Genomic DNA, 23,509 nt, shown 5'->3' on the forward strand with positions numbered 1-23,509 from the left:
GAGAGTCAACATCGGAAGAAGAGAAGAAAAGAAGAGAAGACGGAAAAAGACAGCGCAGCAGACCAGGTCCCCCTCTATCAAAAGAGCTGGAAGAAGATAGCGGAGGGGCCCGGGAGAAGAGGCCGAACACCGGGAGAAGTCAGAAGAAGACCCCGGAGCTGCCTAATAAACTACTACCCCATACTCATTCACATAGGGTGGGGGGCCAGGATCTGGGGGCCCCCTTATTAAAAGGGGCTCCCAGATTCTGATAAGCCCCCCGCCCGCAGACCCCGACAACCAACGGCCAGGGTTATCGGGAAGAGGCCCTTGTCCTAATCAACATGGGGACAAGGTGCTTTGGGGTGGGGGGGGGGCCTGCAGAGTGCCCCCCTCCCCCAAGGCACCCACCCCCCCATGTTGAGGGCATGCGGCCTAGTAGGGCTCAGGAGGGGGGCCGCTCGCTCATCCCCATCCCCTTTCCTGACCAGCAGGGCTGCGTGTTCGGATATGGGTCTGGTATGGATTTTGAGGGGACCCCAACATTGATTTTTGGGCGCAAGGGGTTTCCCTTACAAACCATACCAGACCTGAGGGCCTGGTATGCCCCTGGGGGGAACCCACGCCAGTTTTTTCATTTAAAATTTGGCGCGGCGTTCCCCTTCAGGATTCATACCAGACAGCTGTCAGCACTGCCTGTCGCTCATCGTGAAAGGAAAAAAAATTTTCCTTTCCCGATGAGTGAGCCATCTCGGCACTGGCTCCCGCGACGGAGCTCGCAGATGTCAAATCCCGCCGATAACTGCGGCGAGATTGACACAATATCGCGGTCACCTACTGCATAGAAGACATTTCTCACACTCAAGGCACTAATACACCTAGAGGGTTGTGCGGGATCCCTGATGTACAGGAAGACAGAACTTCAGTAAGGAACAATTTCCTCACTCAGGACAGGAAAGTGGCTTCACCCCGTGTGAGATTTCTGATGTTTGTAAAGATTGGACTTCACTGAAAAACATTTCCCACACTCAGGACAGGAATATGGCTTCTCTCCTGTGTGAGATCTTATATGCACATTAAGACCGGATTCAAAATGGAAACATTTCCTGCACTCAAGACAGGAATACGGCTTCTCCCCTGTGTGAGATCTCTGATGTATGTGAAGATGGGACTTCTGTGAAAAACATTTGCTGCACTCAGGACAGGAATACGGCTTCTCCCCCATGTGAGATCTCTGATGTCTGTAAAGATGGGACTTCACTGAAAAACATTTCCCACACTCAGGACAGGAACATGGCTTCTCTCCTGTGTGTGATCTTATATGCACATTAAGACCGGATTCAAAATGGAAACATTTCCCGCACTCAGGACAGGAATACGGCTTGTCCCCCGCGTGAGATCTCTGGTGTTTGTAAAGATTGGATTTGTCTGAAAAACATTTCCTACACTCAGAACAGGAATATGGCTTTTCCCCCGTGTGAGATCTCTGATGTGTGTGAAGCTGGGACTTCATTGAAAAACATTTCTCACACTCAGGACAGGAATACGGCTTCTCCCCCGTGTGAGATCTCTGATGTGTGTGAAGCTGGGACTTTATTGAAGAACATTTCCCGCACTCAGGACAGGAATACGGCTTCTCCCCGGTGTGAGATCTCTGATGTCTGTGAAGATGGGACTTCTGTGAAAAATATTTCCCGCACTCAGGACAGGAATGCGGCTTCTCCCCTGTGTGAGATCTCTGATGTGTGTGAACCTCGGACTTCATTGAAAAACATTTCCTGCACTCAGGACAGGAATACGGCTTCTCCCCTGTGTGAGATCTCTGATGTGTGTGAAGATGGGGCTTCTGTGAAAAACATTTCCCACACTCAGGACAGGAATATGGCTTCTCCCCTGTGTGGGATCTTTTATGAACATTAGGATTGAATTTAAAACTGAAACACTTCCCGCACTCAGTACAGGAAAACCTCTTATCTGTTGGAAGGACGGCACTGTCCCTCACAGTCTGAGGTTCCTCAGGATAAGAGGAATACGATGGTCCATCTACACTGTGTTGTGCCGGATGGACATTTGAGGTAGTCGGGTTTTCTCCTAGACTATACTGTGTGATGTCCTCATCTTCTACTTTACAGTCTGGAGACAAAGTGAGACAATCCTCTGAGGTTTTCCTCATCTCCCATCCATCTACTAAAATAGAAATAAAAAGATTATTACTAGACATGAGCAGATTGGTTTCCCTAAACCAGGACTCCGCCCACATCAGGCAGCTTTGTCTCTGAGGATCTTACAATTCCCCCTCAAGGTAACTAGTAAATGGGTCCTCTGTAGGGTGGCAACTAATGATTATTTTCAGAATTGATTAGTTGGCCAATTATTATTTTGATTCATCAACTAATTGGAAAAAAACCTCAAAAACAGGTTGGTGTATAAATGAGTTAATATTCTTGAATATCTATATACAGCGGTAAATATAAATATCCAGATATAAAGTTGGATATTTAATCCACTCTGAGAATAACAGACAGATCGATGTATTATTAGAGGGAGAATCTGCTACATATCAGAGATCAACATTATTAAAATGTAAAAAAGAGGTAAAACGCTGTTTTGCAGATGATCAGACAGGAGTGTAATATAATATGATGGATGACAGACTCCCTTGTCATAGACAGGTAGGTGGGTACAAGCTCCCTGCACCTGATGTCACTTATGCTGGCCGTACACAAACTCATTTTTCTTTCAAAAAAACATTCATCCAATTTTCTAACCATTAGTGGGGTCAAATCGGCGTTCATTTTCCACCACAGTGACAGGAAGATTCAAAGGAACAGAACAGAAAACGTTTCTTCATCAAACTAATTTTCACATCGTCTATGTGGTTTTTTCTCAGAAGTTACATTAATTTTAAAATTGAATTAAAAGCAAGTGGAATTTTTGAACTACACTCATTCATTCATCGAATGTATAAATAATTTTCATACAAATATGAAATAATATAATATTCTTGTCCAAAAATCGATCTGTGTATGACCAGCATAGGACATTTAGTAGCAGCAGCATCATTTTTTTTTAATCATCTGTTATGATGGGGTTTAAAAAATATTCCTTTATATTACAAAAACAGCAGATAATCACTACTATAAGGGATTCATTTATACTGTGAAATAGTGAAAGTAATATATCTTATATCATATATATAATAATAAATATACCCAGAAGTAGGATATATGGGGATTTTACCTGGGAGTCACACATGAAGATATATGGAGGTTAGAGGGGGAGGAGGGGGACTTTTATATTAAAGTAATACTGAAAGCTGAGACTTTTTTCATGGATATAATAATTTTATATATAATGCACAATACTAGTAAACTTTTACTTTATGTAATAGTAATGCCTTCTATTACCTCCAGTCTATCAGCCTCCACCTTCTCTGGGGTGAGATGCTGATCTTCCCTGCACAGAGACCTTAAAGTTATTGTAAATGTTGGAATTCTTTTTTTTTTTTAACAAACTTGTCATACTTACCTCCTCCGTGTAATGGTTTTGCACAGAGCAGCCCTGATTCTCCTCTTCTGGACCGCTCCCCCTGGCACTTCTGGACCCTTCTGCCTTCAGAGTTCCCCTATAAGAAGCTGCAAAGTATAGTATAGACTTCCCCTATAAGAAGCTGCAAAGTATAGCATAGAGTTCTCCTATAGGAAGCCACAAAGTATAGTATAGAGTTCCCCTATAGGAAGGTACAAAGTATAGTACAGAGTTCCCCTATAGCAAGATAAAAAAATGTCTGCCTTTAGAATCACTTGCTTCTTTCTCTTGCCCAGGACTACATGTCCCATGAGGCATTGCTCCTCACACATTCAAGTTCTCATGCATTTACTGACATGTATGGATGGTGTACTGAGCTGTATTTTCTGATATGTAAAGAAATAATTCATTCTGTTTCCAGGCCAATTATCGACTGACCAACTAATCAATTATGAAAATAGTTGACAACTATTTTCATAATCGATTATAATCAAATTATGACAATTAGTTGTTTCAGCCCTTCATCTCTGAGACTCCTACCAGCTCATTTCTTTATTCACCCTAGCACTTACCTGGTGCTTCATCTGTATTCCCTGCATTTTTTGTTTCATTTAAAAGACCACCTTTCAGACAACTTTTTTCCTCTTTTCTTACTAAAGGGGTTGATTTCCCAGACAAACACATTTTTTCAGGATTTACTTTCTTAATCATGGTCTCTATGTCTGCTCCATTATTGGATCCGGTTAGTCCACATATGTTTCTATACAAATAATTGTACAACATTTGTCTACTCTGCTTATTTAGTAAGGCTTTGCATATATACTTATGCTAGAGTATACATGCTCTCATATAAAAATATTATTACATTATACTACTTTCCTTTAGGGAAAGAACCTATACTCCACATTAGTAGCTAGTTATTTGTGGTGTATTTTTTTAATACTTTTGTATGTTTTATATGTATTAAATTTTTATTTTTATCACAATTAATTTGTCATTGTATCAGTACAGAGATAGTCCATTAATCACTATAGGTGGTCATGTGTATTGGTCAGCGTGAGCAACTGCCCCCACATTTCCACCTTTCCAATTTTTCACATATCAACTTGGATGATGGTACTTTCATATTATATATTATTCATTAATATATGAGGCTATACTCAAAAATGTGTCTTTTAATTCTGCATAAAACATTTAAGTGTCATTTCTTGAGATAATTTATGAGGGTGTGTTTAGGGGCGGGGACTGGCTGGGTTGGGTGGAGCAACTGGTGGCGAGTAACCCTTTAGGCCTGACTAGTAGCTCAGGACTTGAAATTTTGAGCCCTGTGTAAGGGTCAGGACTCATAATATTGGTATTCAGTAATCAGTGGAAGAATTAATGTTTACATTAGACAAGTTGCAGAGGTCCCACACCACTGCCTCACATCTCCTGAGACTGCACTCAGTGACTTGGGTCTGAGACTATACAGACATATTTCTCCACCCGGCACAGCCAGCAGACAACAGAACAAGTAATCCTAGGAGAATTGTTCTGTCAGATATCTTGCCTTCTCAGAGCCACCCACCTCCTCCTGACATTGTTCTGTCAGATCTTGCAGAAGACCCAAAGTACATATCCCAGGTGTCTAGGTCTAGTAGCACCTATGGTGAAAATGAACATTTTGCTGCCAGCTGAACCCCAGAATCTCCATAAATCCAGTCTAGATACATAAATTGTGTCTGCAGCACAGAGAAGAAAAATTATCCGAGAGAAATCCAGGAATACAGGATGGGGAACACAGCTCAGGAAAGTGACCAGGGTATTACAGGCTGATATCACCCAGTCCCCGCCCTACTCTGGACCAATCAGTGAGCACTATGGGTGGAGGAATGTATTTAGTGTTAATGACCCACCTGTGCTGATCTCTGTAGGAGTGTCCTCCTCTATAAATGTCCCCGTTATTCCATCCTCCTCCATAGACTGCTGATCACCCCTCACATACCTCTCTTCTTCTTCTGATTTAACCTCAAATTCTATATCGATTGGATCTCCACTCTAAATCAAGAAAATGAGAGAATATCATCTGTAAGACATAAGCTTTAATATTGTGACATCACATAAAAAATCTCCTCCTCACTCTAGTGTGTTTTAAAAGCTCCGTCCCACCAACCTTGTAACAGTGAGGGATGGTGTGATCTTCCTGTGTGGAATCCTGGGAATACAGAGGATGAGGACATCTCTCTGGTGGGTTCCTGGTATTAGGTGGCTCCATCATATCCTTGTGTCTTGTGTCCATACTCCTCATCCTCCTCTTTATACTCTTCTTTAACATCAATATTATCATCCCCAAGGTTTCCACTCTGAATATATAATAAAACATTCATTATAATAAACATGCTGTGTATAAATCAGAACTACTAATAATTGTCAATCATCTACCTGATGATGGTGAGGGATGGTGTGATCTTCCTGTGTGGAATCCAGGGAAAACAGAGGATGGGGACATCTCTCTGGTGGGTTTCTGTAGCTGGATTACTCCACCATGGTGTCCTGGTACAGATCTTTGTGTTCTTTTAGAAACTCTGACTCCTCCATCACCCCATCCTCATCATCCTCCTCTTTTATCTCTTCTTTAACTTCAACTTTAGAATCTCTCAGGTTTCCACTCTGAATATATAATAAAAATGACATCAATTGTAACAATGCAGATAATGTACAGATCCTAATGATACTATCAGTGATTGTTCCTCATCTACCTGATGATGGTGAGGGATGGTGTGATCTTCCTGTGTAGAATCCCGGGAATAGAGAGGACGGGGACATCTCTCTGGTGGGTTCCCATTACTGGATCCATCTGTAGGAAACACACACACTGACTGAATACATTGTTTCTATGTGTTTATCAGATGATGGGGGATCTAGGTGGACCCTCCGTACTGCTCTCTCCTTTACAATAAAGTCTCCTCTTACCCGGTGATGTGAGGGGCGGCTGATTGTCCATCATGACGTCCTTGTAGAGATCCTTGTGTCCTTCTAAATACTCCCACTCCTCCATGGAGAAATAGACAGTGACATCCTGACACCTTATAGGAACCTGACACACACAATGATACAGTCACCATCCAGACACATCCCTTGTCTGTTACTGGATAATGTCCCAGAATTCCCAGCACCGCTCACCTCTCCTCCATGATCTCTCTGGTGACTTCCAGAATCTTTTTTGTATTGCTCTTTTCTATCAGGGAGGGAGGTGGAGGCAATGTGATGGTCATATGATCTCCAGACTTCACAGGAGGAAAACTCTAGAGCTGAACACAAATAGTAAAATCAATGATATTCCCAGAATCCTCCTCACCACTCCATTCAGTTTTCCATTTTATTAAAGCCCCACTTCAGACTGAGGTATAATTTACCCACACAGGACCCCCACACTACGCAGGTTAAATGCTTCTACATTCTACAGTCAGGTCTGTGTTTTATTAATGGAGATAAGAGTGATGTCATGTGACCTCCCAGAATCCTCCTCACCTCTCCAGTCAGGTCTGTGTTTTAATAATAGAGATAAGAGTGATGTCATGTGACCTCCCAGAATCCTCCTCACCTCTCCGGTCAGGTCTGTGTTTTATTAATAGAGATAAGAGTGATGTCATGTGACCTCCCACAATCCTCCTCACCTCTCCGGTCAGCAGGTAGATGATCTCCAGGGTGAGGTTTAGTATCTTCTCAGTCATGTGACTCCGGTCCTCCTCCATCCTCATTGGTGCCGTCATCTATGAAGGTTTCCCTGTAGACAGATAACATTGATAACAGAGAATTATCTGGATTGGTTGTACAATAATAGGATGAGGATATCAGGAGGTAATATGAAGGTCAATATATATATAACTAGTTGCCGACTGCCCGCCACAGTTATACGGCGGCAGGTTGGCTCTCCTGCGCAAATCGCCACCCCTGCACACTGTGGGAGTGTGCCCGTGGGTCAGGCGGATTCGATCTCTGCCGGTGACCCGCGATTGCCTTGTACACAGGCAGAATGTAAAGAAGGCATTCCCCGTTCTGCCTAGTGATATATCAGAGATCTATTGTTCCTGGTGATCGGGAACAGTGATCTCTGTCATGTCACTGGTAGCCCATCCCCCCTACAGTTAGAACACGCTGAGGGAACACATTTAACCCCTTGATTGCCCCCTAGTGTTAACCCCTTCCCTGCCCGTGTCATTTTTACATTGATCGGTACATTTTCATAGCATTGATCAATGTAATAATGTCACTATTCTCTAAAGTGTCATTTGGGGTCAGATTTGTCCGCCAGAATGTCGCAGTCCCGTTAAAAAAAAAAAAAAAAAATCGCAGATCGCCGCCATTAGTAGTAAAAACAATAAAAATATACGCCTGTTGCGTTTTTTTTTTAATCAAAAATATGTAGAAGAATACATATTGGCTTAAACTGAGGAATAAATTAGTTTTTTTTTTTTTTTGGATATGTATTATAGCAAAAAGTAAAAAAAAATTGTTTTGTTTTTTTCAAAAATGTTGCTCTTTGTTTGTTTATAGCGCAAAAAAATATAAAAACCGCAGATGTGATCAAATACCACCAAAAGAAAGCTCTATTTGTGGGGAAAAAAGGACGTCAATTTTGTTTGGGCACAGCATCGCACGACCGCGCAATTGTCAGTTAAAGCGATGCAGTGCCAAATCGCAAGAAATGGCCTGGCCATTAAGGGGGGTAAATCCTTCCGGGGCTGAAGTGGTTAAGCACTATGGTCCCCAGTGGGAAAATATTTAATCTGGACAGTTTAGTGTTCACTATGATTCTTGGGGTCCGGGAGTCTCCAAAAATTTGGCCTTCTGGATCACAAATTCCATTCTCTATGTTGGGTGTTAGATGAGGAGGAGATCCAGGAATCAGGATAAAGGTCAGGACAAGCAACAGACGAGCGCATCCAAGAGATGAAGCCGGGGTCACTACACAGAAAATCAATCCAAGGAAACAACAGGCAGGACGAGGAATAGCAAGAAGGAGCTCAGAGACAAATGAGAATATTGCTCAGCCAATGGGAGATTATCTCAGCATGACTTAAAGTGGTTGTAAAGGCTGAAGGTTTCTTACCTTTATGTATTCTATGATGATACATATATAGTGTGGAAACAAGAATACAATAGTGCAGCCACGTAGGGTTGTCCACCTCTTCCCATTAAAACCAAACACATATAAATTACGCGGGTTCTGAGGATAATTAAATGCAGATAAGGCACTAAGTGAGTTCAGCCACAGAACCCGTGTAATCAATATGTGTTCAGTTTTTATGGGATATGGTGACAACCCTTGTGCTGATCCCCCCTGAAGGGGTTAATCTAGGTCTCCACACTATATATGTGTGTATCATCATCTGCTGGAGATAAAAAACGTCACAGTGATTATGGAGGAAGAGGACGGACATGACGAGGGTGTGATGAACGAAGAGTGCAGAGAGAGAGCACACAGAGGTAAATCACCAGGAACCCGACACGCCGGCGTTTATTGGGGGACTCGGTTTACAGGCAGGAGGAGAATTAGTTCACAGAACAAACAATAGACACAGCAATGAAGAGTGATCCTCAGGGGGGCAATATGGGACATCAAAGCAGAGGTAGTCCACAGGGCAAAAACAGAAGGCACAGCAATGAAGCGTGCTCCTCAGGACAGCAATATGGGACAGCAAAGGGGTGATAGTCCACAGGGCAGAGCAGTGTTTGGTACAGCGGGGTTAAAGTCTTTGGCACATGGGCAGAGCAGTGTTAGCACATCAGGGTAGCAAGACACAGTAGAAAGAAACATTCCTCCAGGTGGCAATGTAACACCACGTAGGATGGCCCAGCAGAAATGGGGATCCCGTACTCAAGGACAGAGATCCAGGCAGGCAGGGCTAAGTCCAGAACAGGGCAGAGATCCAGGCAGACAGGGCTAAGTCTAGAACAGGGCAAAGATCCAGGCAGACAGGGCTAAGTCTAGAACAGGGCAGAGATCCAGGCAGACAGGGCTAAGTCTAGAACAGGGCAAAGATCCAGACAGACAGGGCTAAGTCCAGAACAGGGCAGAGATCCAGGCAGACAGGGCTAAGTCCAGAACAGGGCAGAGATCCAGGCAGACAGGGCTAAGTCTAGAACAGGGCAAAGATCCAGACAGACAGGGCTAAGTCCAGAACAGGGCAGAGATCCAGGCAGGGATAAGTCCAGAACAGAGCAGAGATCCAGGCCCACAGGGATTGGGGCTGGTAGCTGAAGCAGGGTAGGCAGGGTGAAGTCCATGGGCCCTTGGAGGGGGGCTGGGAGGGTCTGACTGCAGCTCAGCAGTACAGACAATACAGAACTATATGTCCCAGCAGTCCCAGAGTGCAGAGAGTAGCACCCAGTCCATACTGATCCATCAGACTCAGCAGTTCTAAGCACCTTCCAGTGAGGTCTGCAGCCATCAGCTCCTCTCTGTGTCCATCATGGAAGGCGACTCTCACCAGACTGACCCCCTTCTTTGTGTTGTGAATTCAGCCAGAGACCTCACCTCAGATTCAGGTGGTGCCGAGGTGTCTGGCTCTATCCTGACACAATATACAATCATTTATGTGCTTCTTACTGAGGGAGCCTCATGTCCTCCCCCTGTGGGGACCCCGGAACTCACACTCCAAATTATACAGATAAACTGACTGTGTTATACATTGCATCCGGATTACAGATTGTCCATTTTATAAAACTAAATACAAATATCCAATACTTCTGACCTTCACTAAAAGGGGGTGTCATGAACCTTGGAATACTGGATTGTCATGAAGCTTGGAATACTGAAGTATTTCTCCTTTGATTCTATTACACAGTGGGGGGTTGTCTGCCCTGTTTTAAGGCAAACCCCCTCCAGACGGCTCCATGGTCTGGAAGGAAGGCATTGTTCTGTGTTTGACCATTTGTTTATGTACTTTAATTACCCCCTGGGGCTTCTCTGTGTCATTACACATATCAGTCCACCTATTCAAGCTATAGGACCACTCTCTGCTGACCTTGTTTCAAGTCCTCATTTGCATGGACAAGAGGACCTGAGTGAAGACTAAAGTATACTTTATAATTGACCAATAGGAAAGTGGTTGTTGGGGGCGGGGTGTTCAAACTGCTGTGTATAAAAGTGTGTTGTGTGCATCCATAAAAGTGAGATCCCTGTTTGAACTTACATACAGCCTGCCTGGTGTTTGTTCTGAGCTATCACAACTGGATTCGATCGGCACATAGCTGTAGTTCGAATCCCGGAGCATTGGATGACCGAACCATCAGATGTTGCGATCTGCAATCTCATTCTATAGCCACAGAGGAGTGTCGGGAGAGTGGAATCGAGCGAGCAAGGGGCTTGTTACAGGGGGGTTACTGGGTGTAAATAGCAAATAAGATCTTATTACCGCCTCTGCCACTTCCAGCAACGTCTTCTCTCTACTTCCTTCCGACTCATCTCTCACCCGGATTTTCCTGTATGTACCTGACATCACTTCCTGTTTGTACTTGACATCACTTCCTGTCTATTCCATAGAGACTTCCTGTCTGGGTAGACATGAGATCACCACCCTGTGGAGCTCAGAGGAACTGCAGCCCTGAGAAACGTCTGGTAGTGTGAACACGGCCTTGTGCTGTGTGTGTATGTACTGTATATCCTTATAGATGGGGTCATCTCCACTCCCACCAAGGGGGATAGAAATATATTACTGCTCGGGGGGAGACATTTTGGCCCCTTTGATTTTGCAGTAAAATTGATTGCAGATTTAGTCATGTAGAACATCTGTTATATGGATACAAAGAACCCCAGCCGAGAGTAAAGGGTGGAAATGGCTCCTGATCCCCAGATTTGGACAATTATGTCACCAATATAAAAAGAATAAAACCTGCGCTATGTGTAACAACTCAAATACCTACAAAAATAACTTATACCGGACTGCTGCTGTAACAAAGGTAAGTATTCCCTTTATCAACTAGAAGAGCATTATGTGTCACAGTGCTGTCCTATTGTGTGTGCACATAAATCATCAAAAATTATTATTTTTTTTATTATTATACAAGATTTATATAGCCCCAACAGTTTACACAGCGCTTTACAATGTATAAGGGGGACAACACAATTACAGTACAATACAAAAGGTACAGGAGGGCCCGGCTCGTAGAGCTTACATTTGAAAGGGAGGGGGTGGTGGCACAAAAGGTAATAGCTGCAAAGAATGATTTGATGGGGGTGGCTCAGGGACAGTTATATGGGTGTGGGATAGGCTTCCCTGAATAAATGAGTTTTCAGGGATCTCCTAAAGGTGGACAGGGTAGGGGCTGATCGGACATACTGGGGCAGGGAATTCCAGAGGATGGGAGAGGCTCTGGAGAAGTCCTGAAGGCGAGCATGGGAGGAGGTAATAAGGGAGCTAGAGAGCAGGAGGTCCTGGGAGGAGCAGAGGGGATGATTTGGGCGATATCTGCAGATGAGGTTGGTGATGAAGATGGGGGCGATGTTGTGGATGGCCTTGTATGTTGTGTATAGCATTTTGAATTTTACACAGTGGGATAGGAGAAGCCAGTGAAGGGATTGGCAGAGAGGAGCAGCAGTCACGGATCGGTTAGTAAGGTGTATTAGTCTAGCAGCAGAATTCATAATAGACTGAAGGGGGGAGGTAAGGGTCGGCCATTAAGGAGAGAGTTGCAGTAGTCAAGGCGGGAAATAATCAAGGAGTGAATAAGTTGCTTTGTGGTGTCATTAGTCAGGAAGGGTTGAATTCTGGAGATGTTGCGGAGGTTAAGGCGGCAGGATTTAGCCAGTGATTGGATATGGGGGCTGAAGGAGAGGTCAGAGTCAAGGATTACACCCAGGACCCTGGCATGTGTGGAGGGACCAATGGTTGTGTTGTTGATATTAATGGTGAAGTCACAGGAGAGGGACCGTGAAGGAGGAAATATAACAAGCTCAGTTTTAGAAAGATTAAGTTTGAGGAAGTGGTGTGACATCCATACCGATATGTCATTCAGCAAGTTTGAGATCTGTGAGATCGAGGGGGTGAGTTGAGGAGTGGAGAGATAGATCTGGGTGTCATTGGTGTAGAGGTGGTATTTGAAGCCATGGGAGGTTATCAACTGGCCCAGGGAAGTGGTATAGAGCAAGAATAGGAGGGACCGAAGGACGGAGCCTTGGGGTACCCCAACAGAAAGAGGAACAGATTCTTGAATGGCAGGCGGTTGGTTTTGGGATAAAAGTGGCGAATTTGCCGCAAGATCGCTTATATCGGGGGTGGGAGAGGGACCCCAATCCCGCTATGTTTTGGTCGTCTCCGGTGCTTACCGAAGCCGTCGGTCGTGGCGGAGACAATCCGAAGCTGTCCCCTGAGAGGCTTTATGCCGAGTGAAGGGAAGATGACCCCCCACTCGGCTCCATACCATTGGATGGCGGAAGCTACATCAAACATCACTTCCGCCCAATGGTCTTAAAGGGGAAATTTTGTTTATTGATAAAAATAAATACTTTTTTTATTGCATTTAAATGTAAATGTGAGATCTGAGGTCTTTTTGGACCCCCAGATCTCACATTAACCACTTAAGGGCCGGGCCTATTTTTCAGACTCGGTGTTTAAAAGTTAAAATCTTTTTTTTGCTAGAAAATTACTTAGAACCCAAAACATTATATATATACTGTATATACTCGAGTATAAGTCGACCCGAATATAAGCCGAGGCACCTAATTTTACCACAAAAAACTGGGAAAACTTATTGACTGGAGTATAAGCCTAGGGTGAGAAATGCTCAGCTACTGTAAGTGGAAAAGAGGGTCAACAATGCCCATTTGCAGCCTCACTGTGCCCATTTGCAGCCTCACTGTGCCCATTTGCAGCCATAGGTCCCCCGAACTTCAAACTCGGTAGTTAAGGGTTCCTAGATGCCCCCTAGCTGCAGCCAAAATTTGGGGTCTCTGGACCCGAAGGGTCTCCAAAATAGAGATACAGGGCCCCAAAGTCGGTTCAGAAAACGTCAAGCACTTTTCTGCAGCAGAGAATGACATTTTGTGAACCAACTTTGGGGCCCCGTATCTTTGGGTATATTGTGGTGCTGGTTCCACTGGGTTTCCACACAATTTGGGGTTCCTATCACCCAGACAGTGATGGGTTAATCACTTTCCTTTATGTTCCCCGATAACTCGTTGGGCAAAATGTGTGGGTCACACGCGAGGACTACCCCCCCCCCCCCCCCCGAGTGAGGTTCTTCTGGACAATGCTAGGCACCTGTAACAGGGTGATTGCCTCACACATGGGGTACCTTTACTCTGTGCCATCAATGTCCTGAGATAAGGCTGAGGCCGCTGTTGGGGAATACTCAACCTTAAGGTGGGCCTCCATCTTTATAGATGAACACACACTGTGTACACTTGCACAATAACTGTCCTCTAGGTAACTCTCTGGTTCCCGTGTTAATGTACATCTTCCTCTGTAGCATGCAATTAGGAGGGACACACAGGCCCAATGTCCATAACCACCGGTCCAGCGTTCGCCACTACCCAGTTATTTATATGAATCTATACTTGATGATGGAAACTAAGGAGTCTACTTATAGAAAATGTATTCAATGTGACAAATATTCATTCAACCATTACAAAATCTGGCATTAATGCAGCACAGTAATTTCCTATGATCGCCAGCTCCATCTAGTGGACATAATGGGATATTTGTCTTGACATACCTCCATTAGTAAAAATAGTACAATACTGCATTGTGGCCACTAGATGGAGCCAAAGAAATCAGTATATGAAATAAAATACATCCAATATTCATCACGACTGGGTGAATGCGTTCAACAAATAAAAAAATAAAAATAAACCTCTAAGTGTCTGTGAAATCTAACACTAGAAAATGTACTCAGCCAATGAGAGGTAATAACTCCATTTTTATTTTTCTACTGCTATCAATGGCCAACACGGTACAACACTTCATCCATGTCTTTGGTGATCTCTGATCTCCTTATGAACTGTTTCTTACATGATGAAGATCAGTCATGGAGTATATCTGAGGTGTATATCAGGGTGTGCTTCTGCCCCACATGAGAGCTGTGATGTCCAGCAACATTCATATAGAAGACATTTCCCGCACTCAATGCACTAATACACCTCGAGGGTTGTGTGGGATCCCTGATGTACAGGAAGACAGGACTTCAGTGAGGAACAATTCCCTCACTCAGGACAGGAATACGGCTTCTCCCTTGTGTGAGATCTCTGATGTGTGGAAAGACTAGAGTTCACTGAAAAACATTTCCCGCACTCAGGACAGGAATACGGCTTCTCCCCTGTGTGAGATCTCTGATGTGTGGAAAGAATGGACTTCTGTGAAAAACATTTCCCGCACTCAGGACAGGAATACGGCTTCTCCCCCGTGTGAGATCGCTGATGTATGGAAAGAATGGACTTCTGTGAAAAACATTTCCTACACTCAGGACAGGAATACGGCTTCTCCCCAGTGTGAGATCTCTCATGTATGGAAAGACTGGACTTCCGTGAAAAACATTTCCCACACTCAGGACAGGAATATGGCTTCTCCCCCGTGTGAGACCTCTGATGTATGTAAAGATCGGATTTCACTGAAAAACATTTCCCGCACTCAAGACAGGAATACAACTTCTCCCCTGTGTGAGATCTCTGATGTCTATAAAGATCAGACTTCACTGAAAAACATTTCCCACACTCAGGACAGGAATACGGCTTCTCCCCCGTGTGAGATCTCTGATGTATGGAAAGAATGGACTTCTGTGAAAAACAGTTCCCACACTCAGGACAGGAATACGACTTCTCCCCCGTGTGAGATCTCTGATGTCTATAAAGAATGGACTTCTGTGAAAAACATTTCCCGCACTCAGGACAGGAATACGGCTTCTCTCCTGTGTGAGATCTCTGATGTGTGGAAAGACTGGACTTCCGTGAAAAGCATTTCCTGCACTCAGGACAGGAATACGGCTTCTCCCCTGTGTGAGATCTTTTATGCTCATTAAGCTTGGATTTAAAACGGAAACACTTTCCGCACTCAGTACAGGAAAAGCCCTTCTCTGTTGGAAGGACGGCACCGTCCCTCATAGTCTGAGGTTCCTCAGGATAAGAGGAATACGATGGTTCATCTACACTGTGTGTTGCCGGATGGACATTTGAGGTAGCCAGGTTTTCACCTGGACTATACTGTGTAATGTCCTCATCTTCTAATTTACAGTCTGGAGACAAAGTGAGAGAATCCTCTGAGGTTTTCCTCATCTCCCGTCCATCTACTAAAATAGAAATAAAAAGATTATTACTAGACATGAGCAGATTGGTTTCCCTAAACCAGGACTACGCCCACATCAGGCAGCTTTGACTCTGAGGATTTTTTTTATTGCATAAACATGTTATTGAGAAAACACAGAATTAGCGTATACAACCATGGCTCAGTGAGCCTGTCTTTTCAATACATATACGACTACAATTCAGTCAAATAGGAACATTCTGAGCCGGAATTCGACATCTCTATATTATGGGCAGAAAATCAGGGATGATTATGACATCTAGTCGTATATATCTTCAGGAGGAGGTTCAAGCGGGGAAAGGGGGAAGAAAGGTGTAGAAAGAGGGGTACACGAGGAGAAGACGGAAGGAAGAGAAAGAGAGAGAAAAAAAAAATTGGGGGGGGGAACGAGCAGGGGGAGGTAATGCGGTGAAGAACAAGGGGGGAATGCTGCTGAGAAGAGGGGGTAAATTCGGCACCAACTACCCTCTCCAGCTTCTAGTGTTCAGTACCCTCCGAGTATTATGAATGGGCTGGAGTTTGAATTTGGCTTCACGCCCAGGGGTGAGTCGCCCCATTTGGGAGTTGAGTTAGTTTGAGGCGTTTCTAAGATCTTGATACGATTGGTTTTTTTTTAAGGTTATCCATGCTTCCCAGGTGTCTGTGTATTTGGAAATATTATCCAAAGGTAGTATAGATCAGCTCCTCTATCTCAGCAATACGATTCACTCTGTTAAGCCATTCGGGGATGGAAGGTGGGGATGTGGACCAGTGGTCTCTGAGGATCTTACAATTCCTCTCTCAAGGTAACTAGTAAATGGGTCATCTGATCTCCTACCAGTTAATTTCTTTATTCATGGACCTTAGTCAGAGAGTGAGGAAACAATGAGAACTGTCTTTTATAGGAGTGACAGTGATGAGGGAGTTATAGGAAGAGTGTCCCCAACCCCTCTATCACTCATTGTCATCTTCCCAACACAAGAAGTCCTGCACTTCCTTATTTAGTCCAAGATTTAGTCATGAATAACAGTGGGGCTGAGCCCCACCAGAGGTCAGAGAGTGAGGATGGGGGGAGAACAAGCAAGATTAAGATTGGACTGATCCGGAAGACCACCATCATTGGGTTATTGACTCCTCCCTCATTATCACTTTCTGTTTAAGGTTCCAAAGTTTGAGGATGTTATCACATTATCATCAACATGTAAAAGTTTGTGCTCCAATCAAATCATCAGATATAAAATGTCCAGCTGGTAGGAAATGGGTGCAAAAGAAATCAGGACTATGTAATGTACAACTTATTATATAGGATACAACAGTTATGCCTCGTACACACGATCAGACTTTCCAGCAGACTTGGTCCGACGGACTACCTGAACAGACGGACTTGCCTACACACGACCGGACTTTCCGGCAGGCTAGGTCTGCCCGTCTTTCCGACGGACTTTCGCCGGAGTTACGGCAGACTTTCAGAATGAACGGATTTGCCCACACATGGCCAAGTCCGTTCATTTTGAACGTGACTCGGGTACGACGGGACTAGAAAAGGAAGTGAATCTCGCCGCTTTTATCGGCGAGATTGACACCTTGCGAGCCCCGTCGCGGGGTATACCAGGCCCTTAGGTCCCTTAGGAAAAAACGCCGTGGGGTCCCCCCTAAAATCCATACCAGACCCCGATCCGAGCACGCAGCCCGGCCGGTCAGGAAAGGGGGTGGGGACGAGCGAGCACCCCCCCTCCTGAACCGTACCAGGCCGCATGCCCTCAACATGGGGGGTGGGTGCTTTGGGGGAGGGGGGGGCGCCCTGCGGGGCCCCCCACCCCAAAGCACCTTGTCCCCATGTTGATGAGGACAAGGGCCTCTTCCCGACAACCCCGACCGTTGGTTGTCGGGGTCTGCGGGCGGGGGGCTTATTGGAATCCGGGAGCCCCCTATAACAAGAGGGCCCCCAGATCCCGGCGCCCCACCCTATGTGAATGAGTATGGGGTACATGGTACCCCTACCCACTCACCTAGGGAAAAAGTGTCAATAATAAAACACACTACACAGGTTTTTAAAATAATTTATTAGACAGCTCCGGGGGGGTCTTCCTCCGGCTTGGGGGGTCTTCTTCCGGCTTCGGGGGTCCCTCCGGTTCCTCTTCTTCCGGCGTCCGGTTGGTTCTTCTCCGCTCTCTCCGGCCTCTTCTCCCGGTGTTCCAGTTCTTCTGCCGGCTCCTCCGCTGTCTTCATGACGCTCTTTTGCCAGCGAAGGCCCGGACTTCTGGCTTCAGTCTTCTTCACTCTTCTCTTCTCCAGATGTTGACACGACGGTCTCTCCGGCTGGACTGCTCTCTGAGCGCTCCGCTGTGACTTATATAGGCGGAGACCCCACCCCCTTATGCCGTCACAGTCCCAGCATGCCCAGGGACTGTGACGGCATAAGGGGGCGGGGTCTCTGCCTATATAAGTCACAGCGGAGCGCTCAAAGAGCAGTCCAGCCGGAGAGACCATCGTGTCAACATCTGGAGAAGAGAAGAGGGAAGAAGCCAAGAAGACAAGAAAACAGAAGTCCGGGCCTCCACTGGCAAAAGAGCGGCATGAAGACAGCGGAGGAGCCGGCAGAAGAACTGGAACACCGGGAGAAGAGGCCGGAGAGAGCGGTGAAGAACTAACCGGACGCCGGGAGAAGAGGAACCGAAGGGACCCCCAAAGCCGGAAGAAGACCCCCGAAGCCGGAGGAAGACCCCCCCGAGCTGTCTAATAAATTATTTTAAAAACCTGTGTAGTGTGTTTTATTATTGACACTTTTTCCCTATGTAAATGGGTAGGGGTACCATGTACCCCATACTCATTCACATAGGGTGGGGGGGCCCTCTTATTATAGGGGGCTCCCGGATTCCGATAAGCCCCCCACCCGCAGACCCCGACAACCAACGGCCAGGGTTGTCGGGAAGAGGCCCTTGTTCTTATCAACATGGGGACAAGGTGTTTTGGGGTGGGGGGGCCCCGCAGGGCGCCCCCCCTCCCCCAAAGCACCCACCCCCCATGTTGAGAGCATGCGGCCTGGTACGGTTCAGGAGGGGGGCGCTCGCTCGTCCCCACCCCCTTTCCTGACCGGCTGGGCTGCGTGCTCGGATTGGGGTCTGGTATGGATTTTAGGGGGGACCCTACGCCGTTTTTTCGGCGTTGGGGGTTCCCCTTAAAATCCATACCAGACCTAAGGGCCTGGTATGCCCCGCGCTTGCCGCAATAGGAAAAATTCGTTTTTTCTATTGCAGCGAGCGCGAGATGCAATACCCTGCCTGTCGGACCAGCATACAGACGAACGGACTTTCCGTCAGGAACGGAGGCCGGCGAGTCCGGCGGACTAAGATTTGAAACATGTTTCAAATCTAGGTACGGCGGACTTTTGGGAAAAAAAAGTCCGCCGGAGCCTACACATGATCGGATTGTTTGGCGGACTCTGGTCCGCTGGACCAAGTATGCCGGAAAGTCCGCCCGTGTGTACGCGGCATTAGGATTTTATAGTATCAGAATAATGTAATGTACAAAATTGAGTGTATAGTGCAGGGGTCAGGAGTATGTAATGTACAACATATATAGTATATATAGTATATAGTGTAAGGCGGCCCTCAAATTTTCCACTCGCCTACTCGCATGTTGCGAGTGGAAAATGATGGCTGGCAAACGCGGGCTGCCTTGGAGGAGGGGGGTGAGCACCACCAGCAGGCGGGGGTTGAACGGAAGCCGTTGTCCTAGCCAGGGGAAGAGAGGAGAGGAAGAGTCGAGCTGGCCGATCATCAGAGAGCGGGGATTGCCCACTGTACCAGGTTTCATTTGAATTGCTGGGTTCCCAGCGCGGCTCACGGTCACATACAGCCCCGCCTCCTCGCCCTGCACATTTGATAGACAGAACATCGGTCCAATGCCAGGAGGTGTCGGGTGAGGGGGCGGGACTGTGTGAAAGTGAGCGGCACCGGGAACCCAGCAATTCAAATGAAAGCTGTTACAGCGGGCAATCCCCGCTCTCTGATGATCGGCCAGCTCGACTCTTCCTCTGCACAGGTGAGGCTGTATTGATGGGCACAGGTGAGACTGTATTGATGGACACTGGTGAGACTGTACTGATGGGCACAGGTGAGACTATACTGATGGGCACAGGTGAGACTATACTGATGGGCACAGGTGAGACTATACTGATGGGCACAGGTGAGACTATACTGATGGGCACAGGTGAGACTATACTGATGGGCACAGGTGAGACTCTATTGAGGGGCACTGGTCACGCTGTCCTGAGGGGCACTGATAAAGTTGTTGTTAATATTTATTTTTGTAACTTAATTCTGCATGAAACATTTAAGTGTCATTTCATTAGATAATTTCTGAGGGTGTGTTTAGGGGCAGAGACTGGTTGGGTTGGGTGGATCAACTAGTGACGAGTAACCCTTAAGGCCTGGCTAGTAGCTCAGGACTTGAAATTTTGAGCACTGGTGTAAGGGTCAGGACTCATAACATTGGTATTCAGCAATCAGTGGAAGATTAAATGTTTACATGAGACAAGTTGCAGAGGTCCCACACCGCTGCCTCCCATCTCCTGAGACTGCACTCAGTGACTTGGAGCAGACAACAGAGTAAGTAACCCTGGGAGAATTGTTCTGTCAGACATCTTGCCATACCCGGGTATTGGGCAGAAGTCCCAAAACACATACCCCAGGTGCCTAAGAATAGTAACGTCTATGGTAAAAATGAACATTTTGCTGCCAGCTGAACCCCAAAATCTCCATAAATCCAGTCTAGATACATAAATTGTGTCTGCAGCACAGAGAAGGAAGATTATCCGAGAGAAATACAGGAATACAGGACGGGGAACACAACTCAGGAAAGTGACCAGGGGATTACAGACTGATATCACTCAGTCCCCCGCCCTACTCTGGACCAATCAGTGAGCAGTATGGGTGGAGGAATGTATTTAGTGTTAATGACCCACCTGTGCTGATCTCTGTAGGAGTGTCCTCCTCTATAAATGTCCCTGTTATTCCATCCTCCTCCATAGACTGCTGATCATCCCTCACATACCTCTCTTCTTCTTCTGATTTAACCTCAAATTCTATATCAATTGGATCTCCACTCTAAATCAAGAAAATGAGAGTGAATATCATCCGTAAGATATAAGCTTTATTATTGTAAAATCACATATAAAATCCACACATTGTCTCTATAAAGTGTGTTTTATAACCTCCGTCCCACCAACCTTGTAACAGTGAGGGATGGTGTGATCTTCCTGTGTGGAATACAGAGGATGAGGACATCTCTCTGGTGGGTTCCTGTTATTTGGTGGCTCCATCTTATCCTTGTGTCCTTCTGATAACTCCTCCATCACTCCATACTCCTCATCCTCCTCTTTATACTCTTCTTTAACATCAATATTATCATCCTTGAGATTTCCACGCTGAAAGATATAATTAAACATTCATTATAACAAACATGCTGTGTATAAATCAGAACTACCAATAATTGTCAATCATCTACCTGATGATGGTGAGGGATGGTGTGATCTTCCTGTGTGGAATCCCGGGAATACAGAGGACGGGGACATCTCCCTGGTGGGTTCCCATTACTGGATCCATCTGTATGAAACACACACACTGACTGAATACATTGTTTCTATGTGTTTATCAGATGATGGGGGATCTAGGTGGACCCTCCGTACTGCTCTCTCCTTTACAGAGTCTCCTCTTACCTGGTGATGTGAGGGGCGGCTGATTCTCCATCATGACGTCCTTGTAGAGATCCTTGTGTCCTTCTAAATACTCCCACTCCTCCATGGAGAAATAGACAGTGACATCCTGACACCTTATAGGAACCTGACACACACAATGATACAGTCACCATCCAGACACATCCCTTGTCTGTTACTGGATAATGTCCCAGAATTCCCAGCACCGCTCACCTCTCCTCCATGATCTCTCTGGTGACTTCTAGAATCTTCTTTGTATTTCTCTATTCTATCAGGGAGGGAGGTGGAGGCAATGTGATGGTCATATGATCTCCAGATTTCACAGGAGGAAAATTCTAGATCTGAACACAAATAGTAAAATCAAATGATATTCCCAGAATCCTCCTCACCTCACCAATTTAATTGTCCAATTTATTAAAGCCCCACTTCATACTGAGATATAATTTACCCACACAGGACCCCCACACTATGCAGGTTAAAAGCTTGTTGCAGGCATTCTGATGTAATTACATACAATGCAGGACCAACAGTCCTACTTTGCTAGTGAGGATGCCAAGGGTCCGCCCACATCCTAAGAGCATCAGAAAAAAAGCCCAAAGGAGGGACATTGTTAGAAGGAGCTATGAAGTCAGAGTGATGTCATAGGACATATAGACTTTGGATGGAGGGACATTTGGATGGGGAGATTTGAGGGGTCCTCTATATGAGGCTCCTGTGCAAACCAAATCATTCTTCCTGGGTGTGTCCTACCTCTCCTAAACTGAAGAGTGAACTTTGACCTTTACCATACAGAAATCTGTCAGGAATCTGTGAAAGTAAGCTCTCATGTGATCAGGTGACGTGCGGAGGAACGGAGTGTAAATAGCAGACAATTTTCTCCAGAGCTCCTAATGGTGGGGATGGATTTCACTGAGTGCTGGTGCCAAGTTTCCACCCCCCAGGATCACTGCAGGTGTGGAGAAAAGCTGTGTAAGAGGATATGGAGGAGAGATGAGGAGGAGATCCAGGAATCAGGATAAAGGTCAGGACAAGCAACAGATGAGCGCATCCAAGAGATGAAGCCGGGGTCACTACACAGAAAATCAATCCAAGGAAACAACAGGCAGGACGAGGAATAGCAAGAAGGAGCTCAGAGACCAATGAGAATATTGCTCAGCCAATGGGAGATTATCTCAGCATGACTTACATAATGAAGGAGATGAGGGGGAGGGGAGGAAGTCACTTATGGTGACCATAGAGACATGGAAATTCAGCTGGTTCAGCAGGGATCAGTCACATTTCCATCCATGTGTGGTCACTGCCGGATAAAAGTCACTCGATCAGCGGCTGCAGCCAATAGCTTCATCACTGATCTGTGTATTCTGAGAGTGGAGGAGCGCCCCCCATTGTCAGAATACAATAGTGCAGCGGGGAGGATTCCCCCATCCCCCTCCAATGTGTGGATGGGGGAATCACTTCAGTTTTTTCCTCTCATCCCGCTGGCTAAACGATAAAACTGAACCATGTATGGCCAGCTTTGGAAGGAAGATATATTAATCATCAACTGATCCCCCTGAAGGGGTTAATCTACATATTACCTCCTCTGCCGCCAGATCCAGCAACGACTCCTCTCTACGTCTTTCCAAATGGAATGTCTGTCAGTACCTGACATCACTTCCTGTCTGCATCTGACATCACTTCCTGTCTGTATTCCATAGAGACTTTTTTACTGGGTAGCAGTGAGATCACCACCTTGTGGAGCTCAGAGGAACTGCAGCTGAAGAAACATCTTGTAGTGTGAACACGGCTGTTTATAGTATAAGTATAAATGAAGACACTGCAAGCTGTTTGAGGAGTCATATTGAATTGTATAACAGGAACAGAAAACACAGAACAGGAAACAGGAAGTACAAGCAATGCAATATTACCATAGAATGCATTACAATAGAGTCACTGTATTTGTAAAAGAACTCCATAACTCCCTTTTTTTACAATCAATCCAAAAATGTGTAAACCTAAAAACAGATTGTGAACAGTCTTAAACATAACA

General features: G+C 45.6%; 1 protein-coding gene across 1 annotated transcript; it reads right to left on the reverse strand.

Annotated features, from left to right (window-relative positions):
* Nucleotides 1-454: 454 nt before the first annotated feature.
* LOC141121763 (uncharacterized) lies at nt 455-23,166 on the reverse strand. The gene is made up of 8 exons (XM_073611484.1): nt 23,058-23,166; nt 21,694-21,821; nt 21,484-21,607; nt 21,273-21,370; nt 20,995-21,192; nt 20,731-20,872; nt 14,712-15,771; nt 455-1,946 (listed from the first exon to the last, which is right to left on the reverse strand). Exons 3-8 carry the CDS (start codon nt 21,566-21,568, stop codon nt 944-946), a joined length of 2,586 nt encoding a protein of 861 aa, XP_073467585.1. The 5' UTR covers nt 21,569-21,607; nt 21,694-21,821; nt 23,058-23,166; the 3' UTR covers nt 455-943.
* Nucleotides 23,167-23,509: the final 343 nt, after the last annotated feature.

Source organism: Aquarana catesbeiana, unplaced genomic scaffold (assembly GCF_042186555.1).
Source record: "Aquarana catesbeiana isolate 2022-GZ unplaced genomic scaffold, ASM4218655v1 unanchor229, whole genome shotgun sequence".
NCBI lineage: Eukaryota > Metazoa > Chordata > Amphibia > Anura > Ranidae > Aquarana > Aquarana catesbeiana.

What these genes read in the sequence shown, in the direction of transcription:
- LOC141121763 (XM_073611484.1), bottom strand. Translation starts at nt 21,568, where the DNA reads ATGGAGGAGTGGGAGTATTTAGAAGGACACAAGGATCTCTACAAGGAC. An exon ending in CCATCCCTCACTGTTACAAG is followed by an intron (nt 20,873 to 20,994) that starts GTTGGTGGGACG and finishes TTCTTGATTTAG; the next exon opens with AGTGGAGATCCAATTGATAT. An exon ending in TCTCACACAAGGGAGAAGCC is followed by an intron (nt 1,947 to 14,711) that starts GTATTCCTGTCC and finishes AACAGATAAGAG; the next exon opens with GTTTTCCTGTACTGAGTGCG.